General features: G+C 39.4%; 2 protein-coding genes across 2 annotated transcripts in view; one reads left to right on the top strand and one right to left on the bottom strand.

The window, feature by feature from the left end:
* Positions 1-21,262, bottom strand: part of ncf4 (neutrophil cytosolic factor 4) — a 38,512-nt gene that overhangs the window by 4,858 nt on the left and 12,392 nt on the right. The window contains exons 6-7 of the mRNA XM_026171805.1: positions 15,786-15,837; positions 6,127-6,225 (exon numbers count right to left, since the gene is read on the bottom strand). Coding sequence (XP_026027590.1) covers positions 6,127-6,225; positions 15,786-15,837 — 151 coding nt within the window. The remainder of the gene's footprint in view (positions 1-6,126; positions 6,226-15,785; positions 15,838-21,262) is intronic.
* The window catches only part of LOC113024618 (parvalbumin-7-like), a 44,921-nt gene continuing 29,906 nt past the window's right edge, over positions 6,248-21,262 (top strand). Inside the window, exon 1 of the mRNA XM_026171807.1 lies at positions 6,248-6,365. Coding sequence (XP_026027592.1) covers positions 6,359-6,365 — 7 coding nt within the window. The 5' untranslated portion in view covers positions 6,248-6,358. The remainder of the gene's footprint in view (positions 6,366-21,262) is intronic.

The raw sequence follows: 21,262 nt of genomic DNA, 5'->3' as shown, positions 1-21,262 counted from the left end.
TGGAGCATTTGTAGTATCTTGTGTTGCAACTTTAAAGCAATTGATAAAAGTTAAGTTAAAAAAAATTAGGATCTGAAGACAGCACATCCAGATAATCATTTTGTTTCTATCACAACTTCACGTGCTTCTGAGGTCCATGGAAAAGGGCAAAAGTCTAGAGAGCTTGAAAGAGGTTGTAGTTGTACAACTTTGCTGCTTGATCATTGTGGTTCATCCTGCAGCCTGCACCTGGATTACCAAATCATTACTTTGGAGGAGGCTGTAAAACGTTATGCCCTGGCTTCATTTCAGGAAATTACATAATAATCAATGAACATTTATGGGCAGAACATTTTTCCTAATGCACCCCAAATACTGACTGTACCTTTAATTTGATCTTTATACTATGGGTGTGGATGGAGCTTCAGCCTCTTCCAATTCAGAGCAATGAATCTATGTAATCATTAGCCATTGTTTTTTTTCATGAGGATTAAAAGAGGCTAGAAAGGAAAACGGCATGTGCTTTATTTCTACATTCAGTAAAAACAGAACACCATTCAAGAAATACATATATCCTTATATACTCACTTGATAATCTTATTGCAAGTTAATGTGCTTAAATAGTTGAGCTTAGTCTTCCTTAAATTGTAGTAACAGTACTCTAAGTACTATGAAGTACTACAAGAGGTACTTTTACTTTATTGTGACCTTTTGAAGTCTTTATTGAAAAAAATGACAGAACTGGTTGGTTAGTTGGTTGGTTAGTTGGCTGGTTGGTTAGTTGGTTAGCAGGAATAAGGTTAAAAAACATGGACAAAAAGTCACTGATGTGCAATCATGTGAAAAGAAAGTTCACACAGATGTTGTTTGGCACTTTGCTGCAGTCAGATGTGTGTTTACTCAATGTGAAGAAGGAAAAACATCATGTCTTTAGGCAGGAACTTATGGGACCCATCAGTCTGAGAAGAATTACTGTATGAGGCCATTTACAAATTATTTGAAGTTTATAAATCCACAGGGAGAAAGATCTTTCACAAATTAAAAATATTCAGGACAGCTGCCAATCTTCCCAAGGGTGGACAACCCCCAAAGATTTGCTCTTTTTTTTTTTTTAGCTAAAAATATTCTTCAATTTTGAGGGATTCTTGGCTCTTCAATACATTGAAAGTGGTAAGATTAATCAAAAAAATCTGATTACCACTAATTGGATTACAAACCCATCTAAGCTGATATTGTCCCTAGAATAGATCATGTTGAAACAAACCTGGATCCTGCTTTGTGTCATTTTCTACAGACTCTGTAGACGTACTCTCTGTTGTAAGTCACTCGATAGAAGTCACTGGTCACTGCAGTCATGGGCTGAGTATGTTCTACTACCAGCGTACATCCAGTTCTCCTTAAAGTCAAAGCTGACGACCAGTCCAAGCCTGCAGGCTTCTTTCTCTGCATCAACACTTCACAGCTGCTCGCTTCTATCACTCTCCTTTCAGTTGGCCGCTGAGCAGCACTGTCGCAGCAGCTAGTGATGAAGTCTGTTTCTCATTGGCAGCTTTGCAGCCGCTGGATTTGTCGGTTTCCAAAACTGTGGTTTCACTCTGGTGTGTTTGAAATGTTTACCTTGACGCACCAGTATGCCAGTTGGATTTGTCACGTTTTCCACCCACATCCACTCTGTCCACTGACTAACTCTACGCACTCAGTCAACTTTTCACAAGTTGTAAGTGTTGCATTAACCTCACCCCCCATCAAAAAAAACAAAAAACAAAAGACATACTACTAGTGTGGATAACAGCGTTGCCAAAAAAGAACAAAGCCTCAGCATTTTGCAGTGTTGCATAAGGACAAATAGATTATGTTTTCTGTTACTTTTTTTTCTATCTCTTTAGAAAGCCGGGGGCAGGTTAAGTTCATCCTCCTCCTCCTCCTCTGTGGTGATTCTCTTCCCTCTCCCATCAGGGCAGCTTCCACCTCCTTTCTCTCTCCCACTCACCCAGCGTCGTTCTCACATCTCGACACCTCACACAGTTTTATCAAGCATGTTTCTTTACCTTTTTTTTAAGTACTCACAAAGTGAGTGATGAAGAAGAATTACTATGACATCTATTTGCCAGCAGCCATATTCCAGCATTGCATTTTTTTTTAAAAAAAATGCAGAGTATTAGATAAAAATATCCACTTGTGCACGACTCATACATACAAACAGTGAAAACTAGAGCAGAGCTTCTCCAATCACACCAGGGAAGGCACTCTGTGGTCACCGTAGTAGGCTGATTCTGAGTAGGATGTCGTCAATCTTTTTTTTAAATGATTGTTTTCATTATAGTTTAACTGACTGGACTACTCGACTCTGATTTGCCACAGAGTTGGCTCTTTATCCTCTGCAGTTAAAAAAAGGCCTAGTGAAAACATTTTAAAAATATGTAAAAGACAAATAAATCAAACCAAATCAAAAGATTATTGTAAAGCAGCAGGTCCGTTGCTCATAGTTGTTATTCTAGATCTCAGATTGGGCTGAACTCTTTGTGGATACTAGTGGATACATATTACAAACCTGGCACATCATTTCTTTATCATTTCAGATTTCGACATACTCAGACCAAATAATAAAGGAATAAATAAATCGACAAATAGGCAGATGTGCATGTCTTTCAATCATGACAGTCTGCAAACATGGACACTGTCATGGCTTGCCATGTTCGCGGTTTTTCTTCGTTTTCTGTTTTTTGTTTACATTTACACATCTCCTGTCACACATGTCTAGAGACCAGTGGCAATCCTCAAAACTGTGTACACGCTGGAAGCAATTTGAAGCGACGGGGCAACAAGAGACAAGAGAAAGTGAGTGACATTTGATCATTTAAGTGACTGCAGGTGGAAAAAGTGCCGGAGAGGAGAAGTTGGTGGGACCCACGATAAACTCTTCGCAACTTCCAGGTGAATAACTGAAGCAACTACCAATGACAATGAAGAATACTGTTAATTGACATATGAAAGGCTGATGTCCTGCAGGTTTTAGATATCACCCTGAAACCACACATGAATCAAATGATTAGTTCATTTTCAGGCTTCTGGAGAACTTCAAGACATGTTGAGGAGGAGGTCATTTAATCATTTAAATCAGCTGTGTTGGATCAGGGACACATCTAAAACTTGCAGGACATCGGCCCTTGAGACCTGGAGTTCCCCCACCCCTGTGTTAAAGGGTCACCTATGAAACAAAAACCCAGAAAAGCTGCAAGCAAACAGCTGTTAGCTTCAAAGCGATGTGTTACCAGCAAATCACTTCCACAGTGTACTAGGGTCTAACAGTATCTGTACGACAGAAGAACGTGTGAATCCCATGACAGTTTCACAATTGCTTCCTAGAGCAGGGGTGGGCAACTCCAGGCCTCGATGGGCCGGTGGCCTGCAAGCTTTTGATATCACCCTGGGTCAACACATCTGAATCACATAATTAGTTCATTACCAGGCCTCTGGAGAACTTCAGGACATGTTGAGGAGGTCATTTAGCCATTTGAATCAGCTGTGTTGGATCAAGGAAACATCTAAAACCTGCAGGACACCGGCCCTCAAGGCCTGGAGTTGCCCAACCCTATCCTAGAGCTTACTGGCTGTTGTTAGGTGAAATCCACTGCAAGGAGTCTTCTGCACCAAAAACATCCACACGACTGCTTTGGTCACAAGCGGATGGCAGGGATTGCCTATCATTTACAAGGAAAACACAGAGCTGTCTGCAAACACTGTTTACTATTCGAGTGTGTTTCCTTGTGTCACTCATACTGCAGGATTTATCTTACTTTATCTATGGACTTCAATGTTGTACTTTTATTACCAATAAAGTTGTGCTTTTTGTTAAAAGAGACAAATGAACAAAGCAAAACAAAAGGAAAACGAGCAACCACATTTGGGTCCTCAGCCTTTAAAGTAAAAGTTGTGCCTTCCTCCTTAAACCAATAAGTTTCAAAGGACACTTTTACTTTTACACTGAAGGTGAATGTTGAGGTTTCAGCGACACTCCTCACAGCTGCAGCTTCCATAAAAACTACAGGTGACCGCAGCGATCAGTTACTGAAGTGTTTGTAAGGAGGTACAGTGGTTTGAAAACGTGTTTGCCCCCTTCCTGTTTTTTTGTATGTTTGCTACACTTAAACGTTTCAGATCATCAAACAAGTTTAAATATTAGACAAAGATAACACAAGTCAAACTAAATCCAGTTCATAAATGAAAGTGCTTGTAATTATATAACGGGGAAAAAATCCAAACCTACGTGACCCTTCGTTAAAAAGTGATTAAACCTAATAACTGGGCCATCCATAGCAATGAAGTATTTGCAATAACTGGCAATGAATCTTTTACAGTGCTGTGGAGGAATTTTGGCCCACTCATGTTTGCAGAATTGTTGTAATTCAGCCAAAGTTGAGGGTTTTCGAGCATGAACCACCTTTTTAAGGTCATGCCACATCATCTCAATCTGGTCAGGACTTTGACTAAGCCACTCCAAAGTCATTGTCCTGCTGCAGAATCCTCCAGTACACTTCAGCTTGAGGTCACAAACAGATGACTGTTTGTAAACAGCAGAATTCATGGTTCAGTTATTACAAGTCTTCCAGGTCCTGAGGGAGCAAAACAGCCCCAGACCATCACAGCACCATATTTTACTGTTGGTATGATGCTCCTTTTTGTTGTTTAAGGGTCTTTTGTGACCTCTTGGATGACATCATTGCATAACCTGTTTACCAATTACATTAGGGCAATTACATTACCAGTTACATTCCTTTTTGCCCTCAAAACAAATCAAGCTGACTTTCAGTCAGCTTGATTTGAGTGAATTCAGCTTTGAGAGCAGAGCTGCCTGTAAGAGCATGATTCTACTGCAACGCTCGCCAAGCAGACACTCGCATCTACAATGGCTTCTTTGTGCATCTAGCTGCTGAGTTCTACGCGCGGGTTATTGATTTTGAGGAATTTGACTGCACAAGTGCCAAAATATAATTCCATATAAATATACATGTTCGTATATTTACTGGAATATATCTGTGCACACAGTCCAGGCAAACATTAGAACAGTCTGCGGGACTGAGATGTGTGTAAAACTAAAATATCTCAGTCTTTTGTCCATCAGTTTTGTCCATCTTTTGGAAGAGGTGCTGGACAACTGGAAAGTGGATGTGTGTGCATTTCAGTCATTCCCAATAAAACTAATAGTCATACATCCATTGCTTAAGTCATCACACACAAAATTGTTGAACTAGTTATCACATGCCAAATATTGGCCATCTGTCAAGCAAATCCTATACCTTTCTGTATCATTTTTCCTGGAAATGTCTCCGAAATTGAACAATTGATCTCAGGTGAATTACAGCTGTCACTCATGAGGAGGCTCTACCAAATTGGTGATTTTATGTTTACATGTATTCTACAGTGAACAAGTGACTGTAGCATATTTTTCTTTTGCACAATTCTGTAGGATTACAAACACTTCTACACAATGGAAATGTGAGACGTACGTATTCAGTGTCTCAGTTACTCCCAAGACTCCCATAACATCTACAGTGACTTTACTGCACATTTCAGATGGCTGTACAGGTAGGCCATAGTGCTGTCGTCAGCATTTTCAGGTGTCACCAATTGTTTTTGCAATGGGAAACACTGAAATTATAAACTGTCATAGTGGAAACATGTTAGGCTGCAGTCTCTCTCTGCTCTCCTTACTTTCTTATCCTGCCTATTTTTTATCTACTAAGTTAAAAGCAGACAACCATCACTTAACCATTACTTTCTTTCTCTTCTTCGCTCTTCTTCATAATTGTATTGCTCATTTTCCCTCTCTTGATGTTTCCCTAATTCCATCTCTCTTCATTGCTCCACTCTGATCTTTAGCTCTTCTATTTTTATTCCTCACTTTTCCCAATATACTCCCAATGAAGACACCACCTCTTTCAACGTAAAAAAAAAACTCCTCTTCTTTTCTTCCATCTCATCTCCACCTCCACCTCTTCTTTATTTTCCCACCCCTCCCTCTCACTCTCCATCCAGCTTTCTCAGGCTTCCACTCTCCCACTCTTTCGCTGCCTCTCTCCTTCTCCACCTTTCTCTCTTTCTCTCGTCCCTCTCATATTCTCGCCCTCTTTCTCTCTCCGTTCTTACCTCCAGCCAGTCGACATTGACTCGTCGCAGCAGGAAGATCACCTCTCCCTTCTTCAGGTTCAACTCCGCCTTGCTGTTGCCGCGAAAGTCAAACATCGCCTGAGAAACACACACACGCACACATACACACCACAAAAGAGAGAGTACACACGCACGCACACACACACAAAGTCAGTGAGAGAAAAGAGGAGCGATTTAAAAGAGCATACGGATTCAACACAAAGAAGGAACAATGACGGGTAAGACACTTTTTGCATGTGTATAATTAAGAGAGGAGAGAGCGAGAGAAAGAAGGGACGCTAGAACAAAAATTAGCCTGAAGATGATAATATTTTTGAGCAGAAAAGATATGTGATAGAAAGAAAGTGAAGTTGTGAGTCTAAGAAGAGTTTTAAGGTATGTTTGTGTAAGAGAGAAATAAAGCACAGGAATGAGGAAAGGAGGGCTGCCGAAGTAGCAGTGTTCTTGCTGATACTGGTAAATATGTGTAAGCCTGTCAAACTCTACATGTGTGTGTGTGCGAGCTAACGCTGCAGCTGAGGATCAGTTCCAGTAACAACTATTATATATTTATGGAATTTTGAGAATCAGAAATAAAAGTGTGACAAACGCTTGCATCCAAGGGTAACCATTTTTATAGATGCCTATTTTTTCTAATCTAGAAAACATTTATGTACTATAGCTGCATGTGGCACCGTTTACATAACATATGATATACAGTGTCTGTAGTCACTTCTACAAGCGTGAGTGTGTGTGGGATGAAGTCAAAAGCTGGTATGAGGACATTGGAAAACTCAAAAGTTATACAGCCTGAGGAGGCGCCACACTGCAATGTAAAGGTGTGTGTGTGTGTGTGTGTGTGTGTGTGCGTGCGTGTGTGTGTGTGTGTGTGTGTGTGCATGTGTGTGTATGAAGGGGTGGCTAGATACTCGACTGTCCTAGTCTGCATCAGTGCGTGTGGAATGAAAGCCTCCCAAAGTTGAATTTGCATTTTAAGTAGAACTCAGTAGAGTCATTACCGGGGCTCTACACCTATTCCCATCCTTTTGCTAAGAGACTCCTCAAACACACAGATGACAAACGGCCTATTACACACACAACGACAAACATGCACACACTCAAACTACAATAATCTTTTACTAGTACTTGTTCTGTATTAATCTTGTTGGTGTACCGCGCACTCCCATTAGCATTCACGCCCCACACGAGCGTGAATGCTAATGGGGAAGGGGACGAGGGAGGGAGCTGGTGTGGTGGTGGGGTTAGAGTGAGAGACAATGGGAGGAAAGCCATTACATGAGGGAGTGAAAAATAACAAATACAATTTGGAGAATCAGAGAGGTTGGGAGCGAATGAAAAAAGAATGCAGAGCGGTTACATCAGTGGGAGGGAGGTGAAGATGAGGAGGAGGAAGAGGTGGAAAAAGAGGAGGAGATAAGAAAAGTTAAAGTTAAGCAGAGGCACGGTGCTGGGGGAGGCAGTGAGTGAGTGATGGAGTGAGACAGCGAGTGAGTAGGGAATCTCTGTTTTTTCATACTTCATGATTTGACAGGACGTGAGAACTAGGCTGCTGAGGGATGTAAGATTGAGCACATGTGTGGACAACAGAGGTAACGCTCTTGTAAATTCACAGTGATGTGTCACATGTGCTGCCTCCTGCACACCATCCGTGCAGCTCTCTGACATAAGTGAATGGAGGATTTCCAGTTATGTGTTCAACCTGATCCTCCTGACACACTGAGAGAGGTTCATGTCTGTCATGTTTGGTTTTTAAATTTGGTGCTTTGCAAGTAACATCACCAATTCCAGCTAATCTGTGATCTTTTTCTAGGCATTTTGGCTGTTTCTCCACACGTAAACTATGATTTAGGTCATTGAAAATGGAGATGTTATGAATCCCTTTCATGTAGTGGAAACAGAAACTTTTGTCTTGCAACATCAAAGGTGCCTTTATGTTCTTTTTGACACCAGTTCATTATGTTTCGAAGCATATGATTGGCCAAGATTTCTGTTCAGTTAGATTTATATTTGTTGGCCTGCTCTTAATATTGTTTGTTTGTTTTTGGATTTTTGCATTTTCATGAGGCCATTTTTTTCCAAACGAAAGCTGAAAATCCCCGTTTTAAAAAATACCTGAGTGAATGGAGCTTTAATCAAGAATCACAATAAATGCTAACGCTGTGTTGTCTACTGGATGTGTAAAAGCAGCTGTTTACTAACATGCTAGCTTTGACATGTTCGCATGGCGTGCGCGACACTCCTGCCAGAGACACAAATCCCCTTTGGGGCCATCCTGGTCAAAAAGCTGTGTTGAACCCTTGTGACAAGGGAGCAGCTGAAATTAGCTTCTTCTTTATGGTCTGTATGGAGTATGCATGTTGTTGCACTCCCCCAAGTGGCCAAAAATATTACTGCAGGTTCAAGACGTTTTGAACTGGTTCCTGTGGTAAGTACATAGTATACTTGAATATCCCAGTATTCCTTTTTAAACAGCAAGAAACCAATCAACTTGAGTTAACCACATACAGAGATGGTAATATGAATCTAAAAACCAGTGCGAGCACCAGAAGCTATGAGCTATCCACAAGTAGACTACACTGAAGTGTTAACAGACACAATCACTCAGCCTTTTGGTCGCACCTGATATAGCCTGCATTAGAAACTTGGTGTGTAAATCCTGAATTTTACTTTCTGTGTCTGTGTCCAAATCTGAGTGTGAGTGTGAGTGAGTGCACGTGTGTGCTGCATGTGTGTCCACAGAAAATGAGACGCAGACTGGTGGCAAATTAATGAAGCTGGGGAGAGAGGGAGCTGGCTGGATTAACAATCCAGATGAGATTACCCTGACCCTGAGGACACGTGCGCTTTGAATTTGGGGCTGCTATTTTTAATGCATTATTCCAGACGCTGTTTTTATTACAGCGTTGACCCGCCGCTGCCTGTAATTTATAGATGATGGGACAATGTGTTGGAGATGATAAGCTGGTATCTGTAGCACAAACACAAAATATGATGTGACAAACCAATTCCCCATCTTTCTGCACCTCTTTTCTCTCTCTCCAATGCAGCGCCAGCTTTATTCCGCCTCTTTCTCCTTTTACTTCTACTTGTCATTTTCCCTTTATCTCTGTTTCAGCCTGTTTCATCCAGAGACTCCTTTCTGTTTTTAAACTATGTCCCTCTGCGTCTCCATTAATAATTTAGCCTTCTAATCAAGTAGTTAGCTTGATGAGTGTAAACTACAAGTTCTCATTGTTGGTAAGATTGGGCTGCGCATAGACATATGACTAAGTGTTAGATGCAATAAATCTTATGATGGTGATGTTGGTCATTGTTAACATTTATGGGAGCTGGGTGGGAAGAATTTGTCCTCAATGTTATCCTGAGAGGCACACAGGAGGAAATCAAAAGGGGTTCAGTTCAAGCCCCCAGCAATCATTAGCAGAGCTGAGCTTTGAGGTGATTTTAGCAATGTGATGACACTATGATCATGTGATGCCAAATCATCCAAAAAGAGTGTCTGCCATACAACACCATAACAAAATGACCACTGGACTCTTTATCTGGCCAGTACAGTGAATTTTAGAAAGACTGTAAGCCTTAAGGAAGTAAGCTTTCATACATTTATAAACATGTAGTTTTTTCTTCTATTAGCCCATTGTCTTATTCCAGCATTCATTTAAGATTAAATTCCTCACAAAAAGAAAAGGAATCAGCTCCTCCCCCCAGCAGTGACATCAATAGAGGCAAAACTGAAAGCATCCGTCCCTTAAAATCTGTCTTTCCTAATGTATCACAAGACACATTAGTGGTGAAAAAAAGACTTCCTGATGTCCTTCTCTGTGTCATTTCTTGTTGTTCAACAGCCATGCAAAGCAAACTATAAGACCGTAGAGTCTCGTCTTTGTCTACACACACGCTACTTTCATTATCGTACGTTGGTGTTGGTACACTGCACAGCGAAAAGCTGGTCTCTAATAGTAGTCACACAGCCCTTGGGTTCAGAAAGTCACAGGGGCAATCATCCAGTACAATTAGTCTTTCACTGACCCCGCCTTAATGAGCTTGTTAAACCCTCAGCTCGTTAGCGTGGCAATAGGGAGGATGATGCTTAATGGAAGTGTCTTTTTTAAATGGATGCCCCATTTCCTAGAAGGCCTGGGGTGAAGGATTATAGTAGAAAACATGTCTTTTTATACATATAAGAATGGACACAGGTTGCAGAGGTTGAGTGTGTATATAGTACTGTGAAAAAGTTGACACCCCTCATTTCTTTATATTTTGCTTCCAATGAGACAGACTCTGTTTTTGGTGTTGAGCGATAGTTCTCGAGGGTCTCTAACGGTCTTTCAAAGTGTCTCTTTGGACATTGGCTGCTTTTTCATTCATGTTTCAGTCCAGTCCTTGTACCTAACTATTCTCAGAGGAAAGTTCTCTTTTTTATTAATTTGTTAAGTATAACAAAACACTGCAACTCAACAGAAGAACCAGTGTTCACAGCAAACTTAGCAAAGAACCAGTTAGAAATTGATTCTTTAGGCACTTTGTTATTAGCAACAAGTCACAAATATTTTTTCCCCCATTTCTGAAGTTGATTCTATGGAAAATGCCAAAGACAGCACAGTCTGACTGGCATAAAATAATGTTTTTGAACTAATAAGGTGGAAGCTATTATTAAACTTGGCATTTCTAAAGGAAGGAGTGAGACAACACTCGTATGGAGTGATAAATCCATATTTGAAATGTTCTGGAGAACTATTCTTGAAGCCTATTTGGACAAATTATAAAAACATTTGCTGAGGAGAGTTCAGGCTGCATTAAAGAATAATGGAGGTCACACCAAAAATTGACCTTTAAGCTTGTTAGTAATGCACAAACACTTTTTTCCCTGTTTCTCAAATAATCAACACATTCATAAGTTAAAGACAATGTTTGCACTTGCACTTGCAAGCAAGACCTTGAATCTCAAAGCGTAGATCGTTTTTCGACTTTCAACAGATTTCCACTGATGCAAAACTAGATTGATGCGAGTGATGGTGACAATGAGCGAGGTAATGGTTTCTGAACTGCTAGAACTTTGATTTTCATGCTGTGACTCACCGTTAACATGTGGCTCACAATCAAGTAACTGTTCAACGTATTGTTTACAGTATCTAAGAAGGCCTACATCTAACAGGAAGAAACACAACACATACTGTATCTGTACATAAACATTTGTGCACAGGCACACTGATAAAACCTGCTCTATGACACGATGGCGCTTTGATATTTTCTAGTGTCTGGAATCAAGTCTCATAAATTCTTGGTTACTTTAACACATTTATGTTACATGGTCACATTTTTGCCAGTGAAGATAAGCACTAACACTTCCTAATCAGTTTTTCATCTAAAATTGTAATTTCTGCCTTAACTGTCTTATCCCTCGATAAGTACCTCTTTGATTATTCATTTTTTAGTTTTATTGATATTTTTTCCACCCTTTGTGATTCTTTAATATATCTTTTTGCCTTTTTTTTATATCATTTATCTATCTTTATTTCTTTCCCTAACTCAATTTTCAGATCAGCCAAATCATGCCACCAGCGTCTGCCTCGTTAAAGTCCTCCTAACCACGAACAGCCTGTCCCGTTGACCTTGTCTGAAGCTCATAGTACTACAGCTGACAATTACTCATAGCAGTGTTTGGGGGCTAAGCCTGAGCTAATACTAAGTGGAGTGGAAAGAAGTGCTGCAGCGTAAACGCTAACACTTGTACCGGCTCTGCTGTGACAAATGCTGCGCTCTGCTCTTATCCATCAGGCTCAGGCTGGCCATTGATCATTGTTTGGACAGCCACTTTGGTGAGCTGGGAAACACACAGCAGGACACACACCAACACACACTAACGCACAGAGGAAGGATAAGCTTTTCAGCTAGAAAAGGAGAGAAAGCTAAAATAAATGTTGAGTAGGCTGGCAGCTTCATGAGTAGAGTACACCAGTGTTTTACTTTTGTGTGGGAGAGAGGGGAGAGAGAGAGAAGAGGAGAGAGTAAAATGGAGCTGCTTCTTTTAGTTTGGAAATAAAAGACTACTGGAGTGTGCAGAGAGAAATGCAATGTGTGTGCCTGCATCCTTTTTTCTGTGTCGAGCAAGGTTAGTAAAGTTAAATGCTTTTGAAAGGCGATATAGCACACAGAGTTCAAGGACATGTACTCATATTACAGACTCCATACTGTGCAGACATAGCCGCTTACACAACCAAGCAAAGGTGTCTCTCTCTACAAAGTATTACAAATGATTGCTTCATCAAATTAGCTGACAGTGGATCGATTCAGCTATTAGTCAGTGCTGCTATTATGTCAGCTGTGAATATTTCAATCTATCCCTAAACAACTTTAACTTGCTTCAACAGCTTCAGAGAAATTAATGGAACAATGGTGCGATATAGCCAAAGGGAGACACTTCAGGTGGACACAGGTAAAAATAAATAAATAAAGCCACACATGATCTGTTTTCTTAACTGCTTATCCAGTCCTATAGGTGTGGTACACTCTGGACAGGTGACCAGTGATTTTCACAAAATACTGACGCAAGATGGAAAAAGGAAACGGTCATTCTATGGCGATGATTTTAGAAAAAAATCTGCTCTGTAAATTAGACAGTAAATGAAATGTGAACAAACACAGAAATGAAGCCATAATGTTTTGATTATCTTTCATTTCGCTGTAAATGCTGCTGCTGAGTATGAGATGAAACAGATTTGAAGAAAAAAGCCTTTAACAATATTTGCTGAAAAAAAAAAAAAATTTTAAACATTATTTTTTGACTTTTTAACTAACTTGCAACATCACCATTTGATTTCCTACATTATTACATTATACTGACATTTATTTTGTACTGAAAGTTGGAGGTACTTCAATAAAAATATACTTCAATATCGCAGTATAATCTCCTTAAAATGCACTACTTGGCATACATGTCCAAAACACAAAGTTTAAAAAAAACAGATATATACATGTGTTTTACATGTGTAATGTGTATTCTGGACAACAACTCTTCCATCCATCCATTCTCTTCTGCTTGTACATATCAAGGTCACAGTGGAGGGGCTAGAGCCTATCCCAGGGTACACCCTGGAGAGCTCACCAGTCTATCGCAGGGCTACAAACTGATGTAACTGATGTGTTATAGTCTTATTACTATCTTTTCTTGAAGCTCCACTTCAGTGTGTGGCCACCATTTTCTGAAAATGCTTATTTCCATTGTTTTTCTTGGACGCTACTAAAGTAAATCAACCTTATTAACAGTTCAACAGTTCTGAAACAAACGGCTTTAAAGCTCATTTCCCTTTCAGGCAACTTTTTTTCCCGATTGTTTGCCCCACAGAAGTAAAAAAGCAGGAGATTGATGCTTCTGTGCAAACTGGGGTTGTCACTATTTTCAAACCCGATACCAAAATCGAGGAAAATAGGTGAGTCTCTCAAGATCCTTTCAATAGTGTGGAGCAAAAAGGGAAAAATTATGAGGCTGATAAAAAATGTAAACAATACTGATGAGATACTGCGATAATGCAAACGTATTCAGCCATACCCCCTTTTATTTCCTGTTTTCCTGCTCCTAGTGACTTGACTCCATATTTTTGTCCCTGATCAGTTGTTAAGATGCTGCTGTTTCTGTATAGCTTCTGATAGACTTTTCCCAGCTTCAATTTGTGACTGTAAGAAAACTATAGCATGTTTTAAACACAAATAATTGTATTATCCTGTTATACTAACACTGAGGTTATAGACGGGAAGGACTGATACCATTTGCTTTCTAGCTCTAATCTAAACATTGTCACTTATTAATCAGTCACTAGCCACTAACATGGCTAACATTAACGTGTGCAGTCAGGTTCACATTTATAATAACTCTTTAAAACTTTAATGTTGTTGAAACCAGTGTTTTAATGACTTTGTGAAATTCCTCATAAAAACTAGGTTGACATAATTTTAGATACTTCTCCAAGTTTGATCTGCAGCTGTTCACGTGTTCAGCTGGTAGTGAGGGGAGGGGCTGTGTACCTGCCTGTCTGCAGCATGCTGTGTGAAGTTGTGTGCTAGCTGTAGGACGCAAAGATGGAATTTTATCAATACTGTTGCAAATCACTACCTAATCCATTAATCAATTTTAGTACTGGTTAGTATTTGAGTATACATTTTTTGACAAAATCTACTGCCTGTGGTAGGCTTCAAACTGCACTAATAAAGGAGTACTTGTGCATTTTTACTAATAGTAGAATTTTGTTATTTAGAGGTATTATAACTATTGGTTCTGGTCTCCTTTAACATGCTGGTAAATTAAGTAACTTTTAGGATTAGATGACAAACAAAAATTACCTCATGAGAATAACATTTCTGCTGTGCAAATTTGCACAAACCAACAATACACATACAAGAGATGAGATATTTTTACACACTGTAATGCAACCAGATGACAGAAGGGCTGTCCTCCATCAGTCTGACTGTACTATCAACATTTCTATTCCCACGCAAACAATATTAAGGCTCAACTGATTAACTGATTTTTTAAAATAGCCATTTAGACTCGCTGCTAAGCATTGGCATATCTGGGTCCCGCTACATTTTTGTGAGGATCATTCTGAACTGTAAGTCTTGAAAGTGAGGCCTCTCGTCACTTTTTGAAGGTTTTAATGGTTTGGAGGGATAAATATTATTTAAAAAAAACACAGTAGGAGTAAGATTAGATTTGGGATCTGGTGATCTTGGTTAAAGGGAATGAGTCAAACCAATATGAGCTCTCTTAGCGTAGAAGCCTGCATGTGCGTTCAAAATTCAGTCCAAGATTGTGCTGACCGTATAAAGAATAAAAGCTCTTTTTTTACCCTCATGGAGAGTTTAATTGGCAGGTCATAACTGCTTCATCCTCTGACCTGACCTCATGCCCAAATCTGCACACCAGCACCTGAACCACAAGCGCTCCACAACCTCCAAATCACACAGCTCCTAGAAAAACGACTTTAGAATATAAATGGGTTTCTCTTTCCATCATCAGCATCAGGGAGGAAGGTGTGAATAGAATGGAAATGAGAGGATGTGAAAAAGAGGAGGGGGGAGAGAGGGACGAGAGATGGTTGCAACCTTGGAAAGAGACAGACAAAGGGAGGGGCGAGGAAAAGGACAAAAGTTAAGGGATGCTTAAGGGGAGAGGTGTGGAAGGGAGGAGAAGAGAGTGTGGGAACGGGAGGTTAATACGAAAAGAGAAACGGATACAGAAATTAAAAAAGGAAGTGAAGCGAAGCAGGAACTATTGATGAGGTCAACAGCGTCAAGGGAGAATGGAAGGACAAAAGGCGCAGCACAACATTTGACAAAAGACGCCGTAATTATTGATTTGTCACATCAGATGGCACACTTATGTATGGGATCTGTTTTTTAGGGTTTATTTATGCACTTAGTTTGTGACTTTCACCAAATACTGGTTTCTGTGGCCACGGCTGTGTAAAGTCGTGTGTGTTTGTGTGTGTGTGTGTGTGCCATGAAAAGCAGTCATGCCGATGGTGCTTATAGGATCACATTGTGCTTCTTGGGGTGATGCGGTGCATTCTGCGTGGTTGTTTGACTACAAAGGTCGTTACTCCGTGGGTTGCAACAGCACAAAAAATAGTAATTACACCAACCTCAGCCCTGGGGGAGGAGAAGAGGTCCATCTTTTGTGACTTCACTTGTTTCCTAGAAGACACAGATGGATAGAGACAAGCCATATAAGGGAACACTGTCTGCATACAAGTAATTCCTCGAAGTGACCTCAAAGTTTAACGCTCTGATGAATCCGCAAGAGATATTTCAGCAGTCATATTTCAGAGATATTTCCTGTAACATCGAGAAACTGGGAAGCTGTTTCCCTTTTCGAAAGCTCAGTCTGCTCTCTCTGGTCAGCTCCACAAGGCCTGAATGATAAAGCACAGTAAGCTTTAGAGTAAGCTTAAATGTAAATGACAAGACAGAGAAAAGCCTGCTGCAGTTATGATAACTGTTTTTCTATCTAACGTGATTAATTTGAACCCATAACCATTTTAAAGAAAATGAGAAATAATTAAATTTGACTCTTCGTCTTACTGGAGCGACTACATGTTTAAAACACTCACTCTGGGAAACAATGTGTCAATAAATGCTGGAAAACACTTGTGTCATTTTCAGGGCCATAAACCCTTTCACATTATTTAAGCACACAGATGTTTTGATTCCACATAAAAGGTTAATATGTGGTCAACAGACACTATTATTAATAATAATAATAATGTATTAATATTAGACATTATTAAACAAATATACATTTTAACTCACGCAGCCCTTAAACTTTTCATTCAGCACTTTCAATATTTCAATTTGTCCAACACTTGTTGGACAAATTGGTTTCCTTGATTACATTTGCCATGCTATCATGCTAAACTAAGAATGCTAAGGATATTAAAATTGTCACTATGAGCGTGGTGGGTATGGTCACATTTAGGTCAAAGCACTGTTATGCTGCACTGCAGTTACAATGCACAAGCACAAAGAAAGTCTTTTGTATTAAACATGTCTGAAAATAAAATACCTGAAACACCTAGCATTTTTTTTATTTTGGATATAGTGGCAGAGATTCATTGAAATATTCAAACAAACAGAAATGCCTTATAAAAATTCTAATGAGTCTAATAGTCAATATTTGGTTTGACCGCTTTTATTCGTCAACAGATCCTGAACTCTGTCTCTTTCTTGTCATTTCAGGAATAGTTCTCCAGGCTTCTGTACGGGTATGCTTTTATTGCACTGATAGTATGTTTGGGATCATTACAATGTATAAAAATGAGGGAGTTGTCAGTAATATGCTTTCCAGGTCGTACTGCATGCTGGATCAAATTCTGATGGTATTTTTCTGCGTTCAGTATTGCATCAATTTTGACAAGATTTCCATCACCACCGAGTGACATGCAGCCCAAACCATGACTGAGCCTCCACCGTGTTTCACAGATGGCTGTAAATAACTACTGTGCCTCTCTCCTGACCTCTTATGTACACATTAATAATGATTTAAACCAATAAAGTGACATTGGATCCATCACTCCATAAAGCCTGTTATTTTCAGTGCAGTTTTTGAGGCCTGCCACTTCTTCTTTCTACTTCCTCAATATTGTTAAGGACACACTGCACACTAAAGCTCATAATTCTTTGAGAGTGCAAAAGGACAATTTCTATGTCGGACAAACTGTATTACCCGTGACATTTCTTATAGATTAAACTAAAGAAATGGGAACGAATTTTGGGCTCCTAATAGCAAAGCGCTGAAGTTTTCTGTTATTTGTAGACACAACACTGATTCATCCTTTGAGTTAGGCTTCTTTTTTACACTTGAATGACTCATAGGCTACTGTTTTGTCAAGTGGCTAAAGAACCAAAAGCAAAAATCAAACATTATTTTAAAAATGGTCATGTACAAGGACTTGACTGGAAGTAAAAAGCAAGAAGTCCAAAAAAAAACCCCAACAACTTTGAAACCCTACTGGTTAAAAACCCTTTACAAAATTACAAGAAAATGTCAATCTTTGGAAGCAAAATCAAAATAAACGAGAAAGCTTGCTTGAGACTGTTGCACAGTACCAGCCTTTCAGAAAGGTACTGTATTTACTGCAGAATACTGAAGCAAGATAGGTACTGGCAGTGAAAGACCATGTAAAAATCAAATATGTAGCAATTCTTCAGGAAGGAAGTAACAGTTTCTTCAAATGTTCCAACAGACAAATCAACCAAAAGGCCATACAAACCGAGACAGGCAATCTAAGAGCAGAAGAAGCAATGAAAGTCTGCTTTTGCATAAGGTTCCTGTTGAGAGACTCTGCTTTTACCACATCTTCTGTTGATGTAATCCAGCCACAGGGAAAGGGACCAATCAAAAGTCTAAAAGGCCATTATAAATGAGGAAGTAGAACATGAAAAGGATAAAAAGCCTTTATAGATAGAGATATCCTCCTAGGTCTGGCGTCCACATATGTGGACATCACATTTTGGGTTGTCTAGACCAAAATACTAAATTTTGCTCTACAAGGGCCTGATATGCACTCACGAGGACATTATACTGCCACTGTTCTATCACAATTTAACGCAACTGTCCTCTTATGTGGATCTCTTTTATCTCCGAAACAAAAATCAAGTAAAACAAAAAAATCAGGTCATTCTTTGTTTTTAAATTCATCAGGTCCCAATCAGTCTAAATAGCAAAGAAAAACTGAAAATGCATGCCATGAAAGAGTTCAGGTCTCAGGAGGTTAATGCCAAATGAAGGTGCCCTTGCCTCAGCTGAGACGTCATCAGGTCAGGACACCCTTCTTTGATTTGACATCAAATATTTACGGGGTTTTTTTTGAGCGACAGCACCTGTCCTCTGATTAACAATATCAATACACTGCTGTTTCTTACACTCAAACTCATCCATAACAAACTGACCCCTACTTTTTAAGGACTCCTTGAGTCTTTGAATAATAAAAAACAATACTGTATTTTACAAATCTTCAGTAAATCAATACAGATTTATTGAGCAGATCAAGTTTTTACTACGTCTACATGATCAGTCTTATCAGCCTGTCTCTCAGCCACTGATGCTGTCATTTCTCACATGTGTACAGTAGTTTTAAGAATCATATACTATAAATATATCTACACTATAAAAGCAAACACGTTGTGTGCGATAAAAGACTTACGTTGCGTTGGGGGAAATAGTTCAGGCAGGGAGCTGAAGTTCTTCTTGCAATAAATGACTGAAGTTAGAAGGACACGAGTGAATCACTCATCAGCTGTTTGGCTACCAGCTGACTCCTAGGTATCCAATTATATTCATGCAAAGTTGCATGGTGGCCATCACAAGTGAACTCTCTAAGCTTATTGCTCAACTGATTTACTTCATACCTGCAGTTTTTTGCAGAAGCGCTCGCTATCATCCTGACCTTAGCCATGTTATTTATGACAATATAATTTGCAGTTATGAGAAGAAATCCATTTTAAAAGCAGACTGCTTGCAGCTGGGAGCCAAGCCTTTTAATTCCACATCTAAATGGACAGCCATTATCATAAAGTATTAAGTTAATTCATCCTCTGGAAGGCTTTTTGCTTCATATTTCCTGATAAGAACATAGTAAAGCCATAAATACAAAGGATTTTGAATGCTCTCTTAGTCATGACCTGAAAAAAAAGGTCCATTATGCATTAAGATGATGCAGACCTTCCCTATATGACCAACCCAAGACTAAGCCTCATGTGGAAGCTTGAAGAGTTTCCATGTGATTTATGATAACCAAGACAACTGGGTGTTGAATGCAGCAGCATTTCAGTTTTTCTCCGTATGCTCAGTGAGATCTAAGCTGTTATTCAACCCTCAGTGAATTCATTTTGAATTTGTGTGTGGGCTAAACGCCTATTAATGTATTGTTATGGAGGAAGTAAAAGCTTATATAAGCAAAACACATGTTGTGGGTATATGTGGTCAACTGACCCTGAATTCATAGATGCACAAAATGTTTATACCTTTAAATTAAAAGTGGAGCGCTTAAGCCAAGTTTCAGGTGAAGAGCAGCATCACATGTTTTTAGCACTGATTCACTGCCGGCATTGGTATCTCCTTGTGTACATCACCAAAAGCCAAACTGCAAGACTTAAATTGAAGTACAAAGTTTCATCTCTCTCTGCTTTCATTTCTGTGCAATTAAATTTGCAGTCTAAATGACCTTCAGTATTGACTGAGTACTCAAAGTTAACAGCAGCTATCGAATTAAAAAAGTTTTGTGATGAACATTCTTGAAAATGTTTTCCCTTTCATCCTCCACGAGGAGTTACATAAGTCAAGTCTAAGGACCATGAGACATTCAAAGATTGCAGGAGTTACTCATAAAGTAGAACACAAGTTTATGAGATTAGCTGTATCATAAAATGAACCTAGGTTTGCCTGAACCTGTGCATCTCATCTGGGGGGAATTGACACTGAAGTGCTAATAGCTTCAAGCAAGAAAAACCAGTTTAAATATTTATAGAAATCTGCACTCCTGGGTTTACGCTTTTGGGGGAAATGTATTCTCTTCTCTCTCCATCTTCAGAGAGGTAAATGATGTTGCTGGAGCTTCATCTTGCCTGCTCATATAATTCATACAAGACCTGCATCCAGTCTGCTGTAATTATTTTAATTTCAAAGCACAGTTATTTGAGAAGAGGAAACATGTTCCTTAAGAGAGCAAATTGCACTAGATTGATCTTAATTATATTCATGTAAAAAGATTTTTTTCAAAGCTAAATGAGGCATTTTTCTTTTCGAAGAGTCAAAATGCTTCTGAAATTTCACAGATTAAAGCCACATTTTAACCTTCCAGTTTTTTCAGAGGTATTTATGCCTTGAAAGCAAGCCATTTAAAGCCAGCAATTACCCTCCTTTGTCATTATTTGCAGATGCATCAACTTTAAACGTGATACACTCTGGCTACACCTTTTGCACAGTTAAATACTTTGTACTTAGAGAAATGTTCAAAAGTCTCAGGCTGCCCCACATTTCTTTATATTTTGACAGGAGAACGCTTGAGTGAGACTGCAAGGCCTTAACGTTCTTCGAAATTATTATTTTTTTGGTCAATCAAGTCCATGTACCGGACCATTTATCTGAAAGTCAAATCAAGCAATGACCCATCTTGATCACCCAGTTGATCAGTTGCTGTTCCCCAAAGCCTCATCAGAAATGGTCTCAGTGGACGAGAGGCCGTCAAGAATTCATTTCTAAGAAAGGGAAATGGGAAGGAAAGTCCAAAGTATTCCAAATTACACAAGAAGTGGATTGAAAATCGATGGAGTCATGAATCCAGATTTGAAAATTGTTGTTCAAATTGCTGTCAATATGAATGTAAAAGGTCCAGACAGGGGTATAACAGTGAGTGTCAAACAGCCATCTCTAAAACAGGATGAAGGCTCTCTCATGGTTTGGGGCTGCATTTCACGAAGTAGTGTTGGGGATCCCATCAAAACTAATAGATTTATGAATGCAGAAAAGCTTGATCCACCATGCAATACCATCGGGAAAGCATTTGATTGGCAGCAGCTTCATTTCTTAGCGTTATCCCAAACACAATGCCTGTGCAGTAAA

This window comes from Astatotilapia calliptera, chromosome 6 (assembly GCF_900246225.1).
Source record: "Astatotilapia calliptera chromosome 6, fAstCal1.2, whole genome shotgun sequence".
NCBI lineage: Eukaryota > Metazoa > Chordata > Actinopteri > Cichliformes > Cichlidae > Astatotilapia > Astatotilapia calliptera.
The sequence above is the reverse complement of the archived record's forward strand: the minus strand, read 5'-3'. Positions and strand labels throughout refer to the sequence as shown.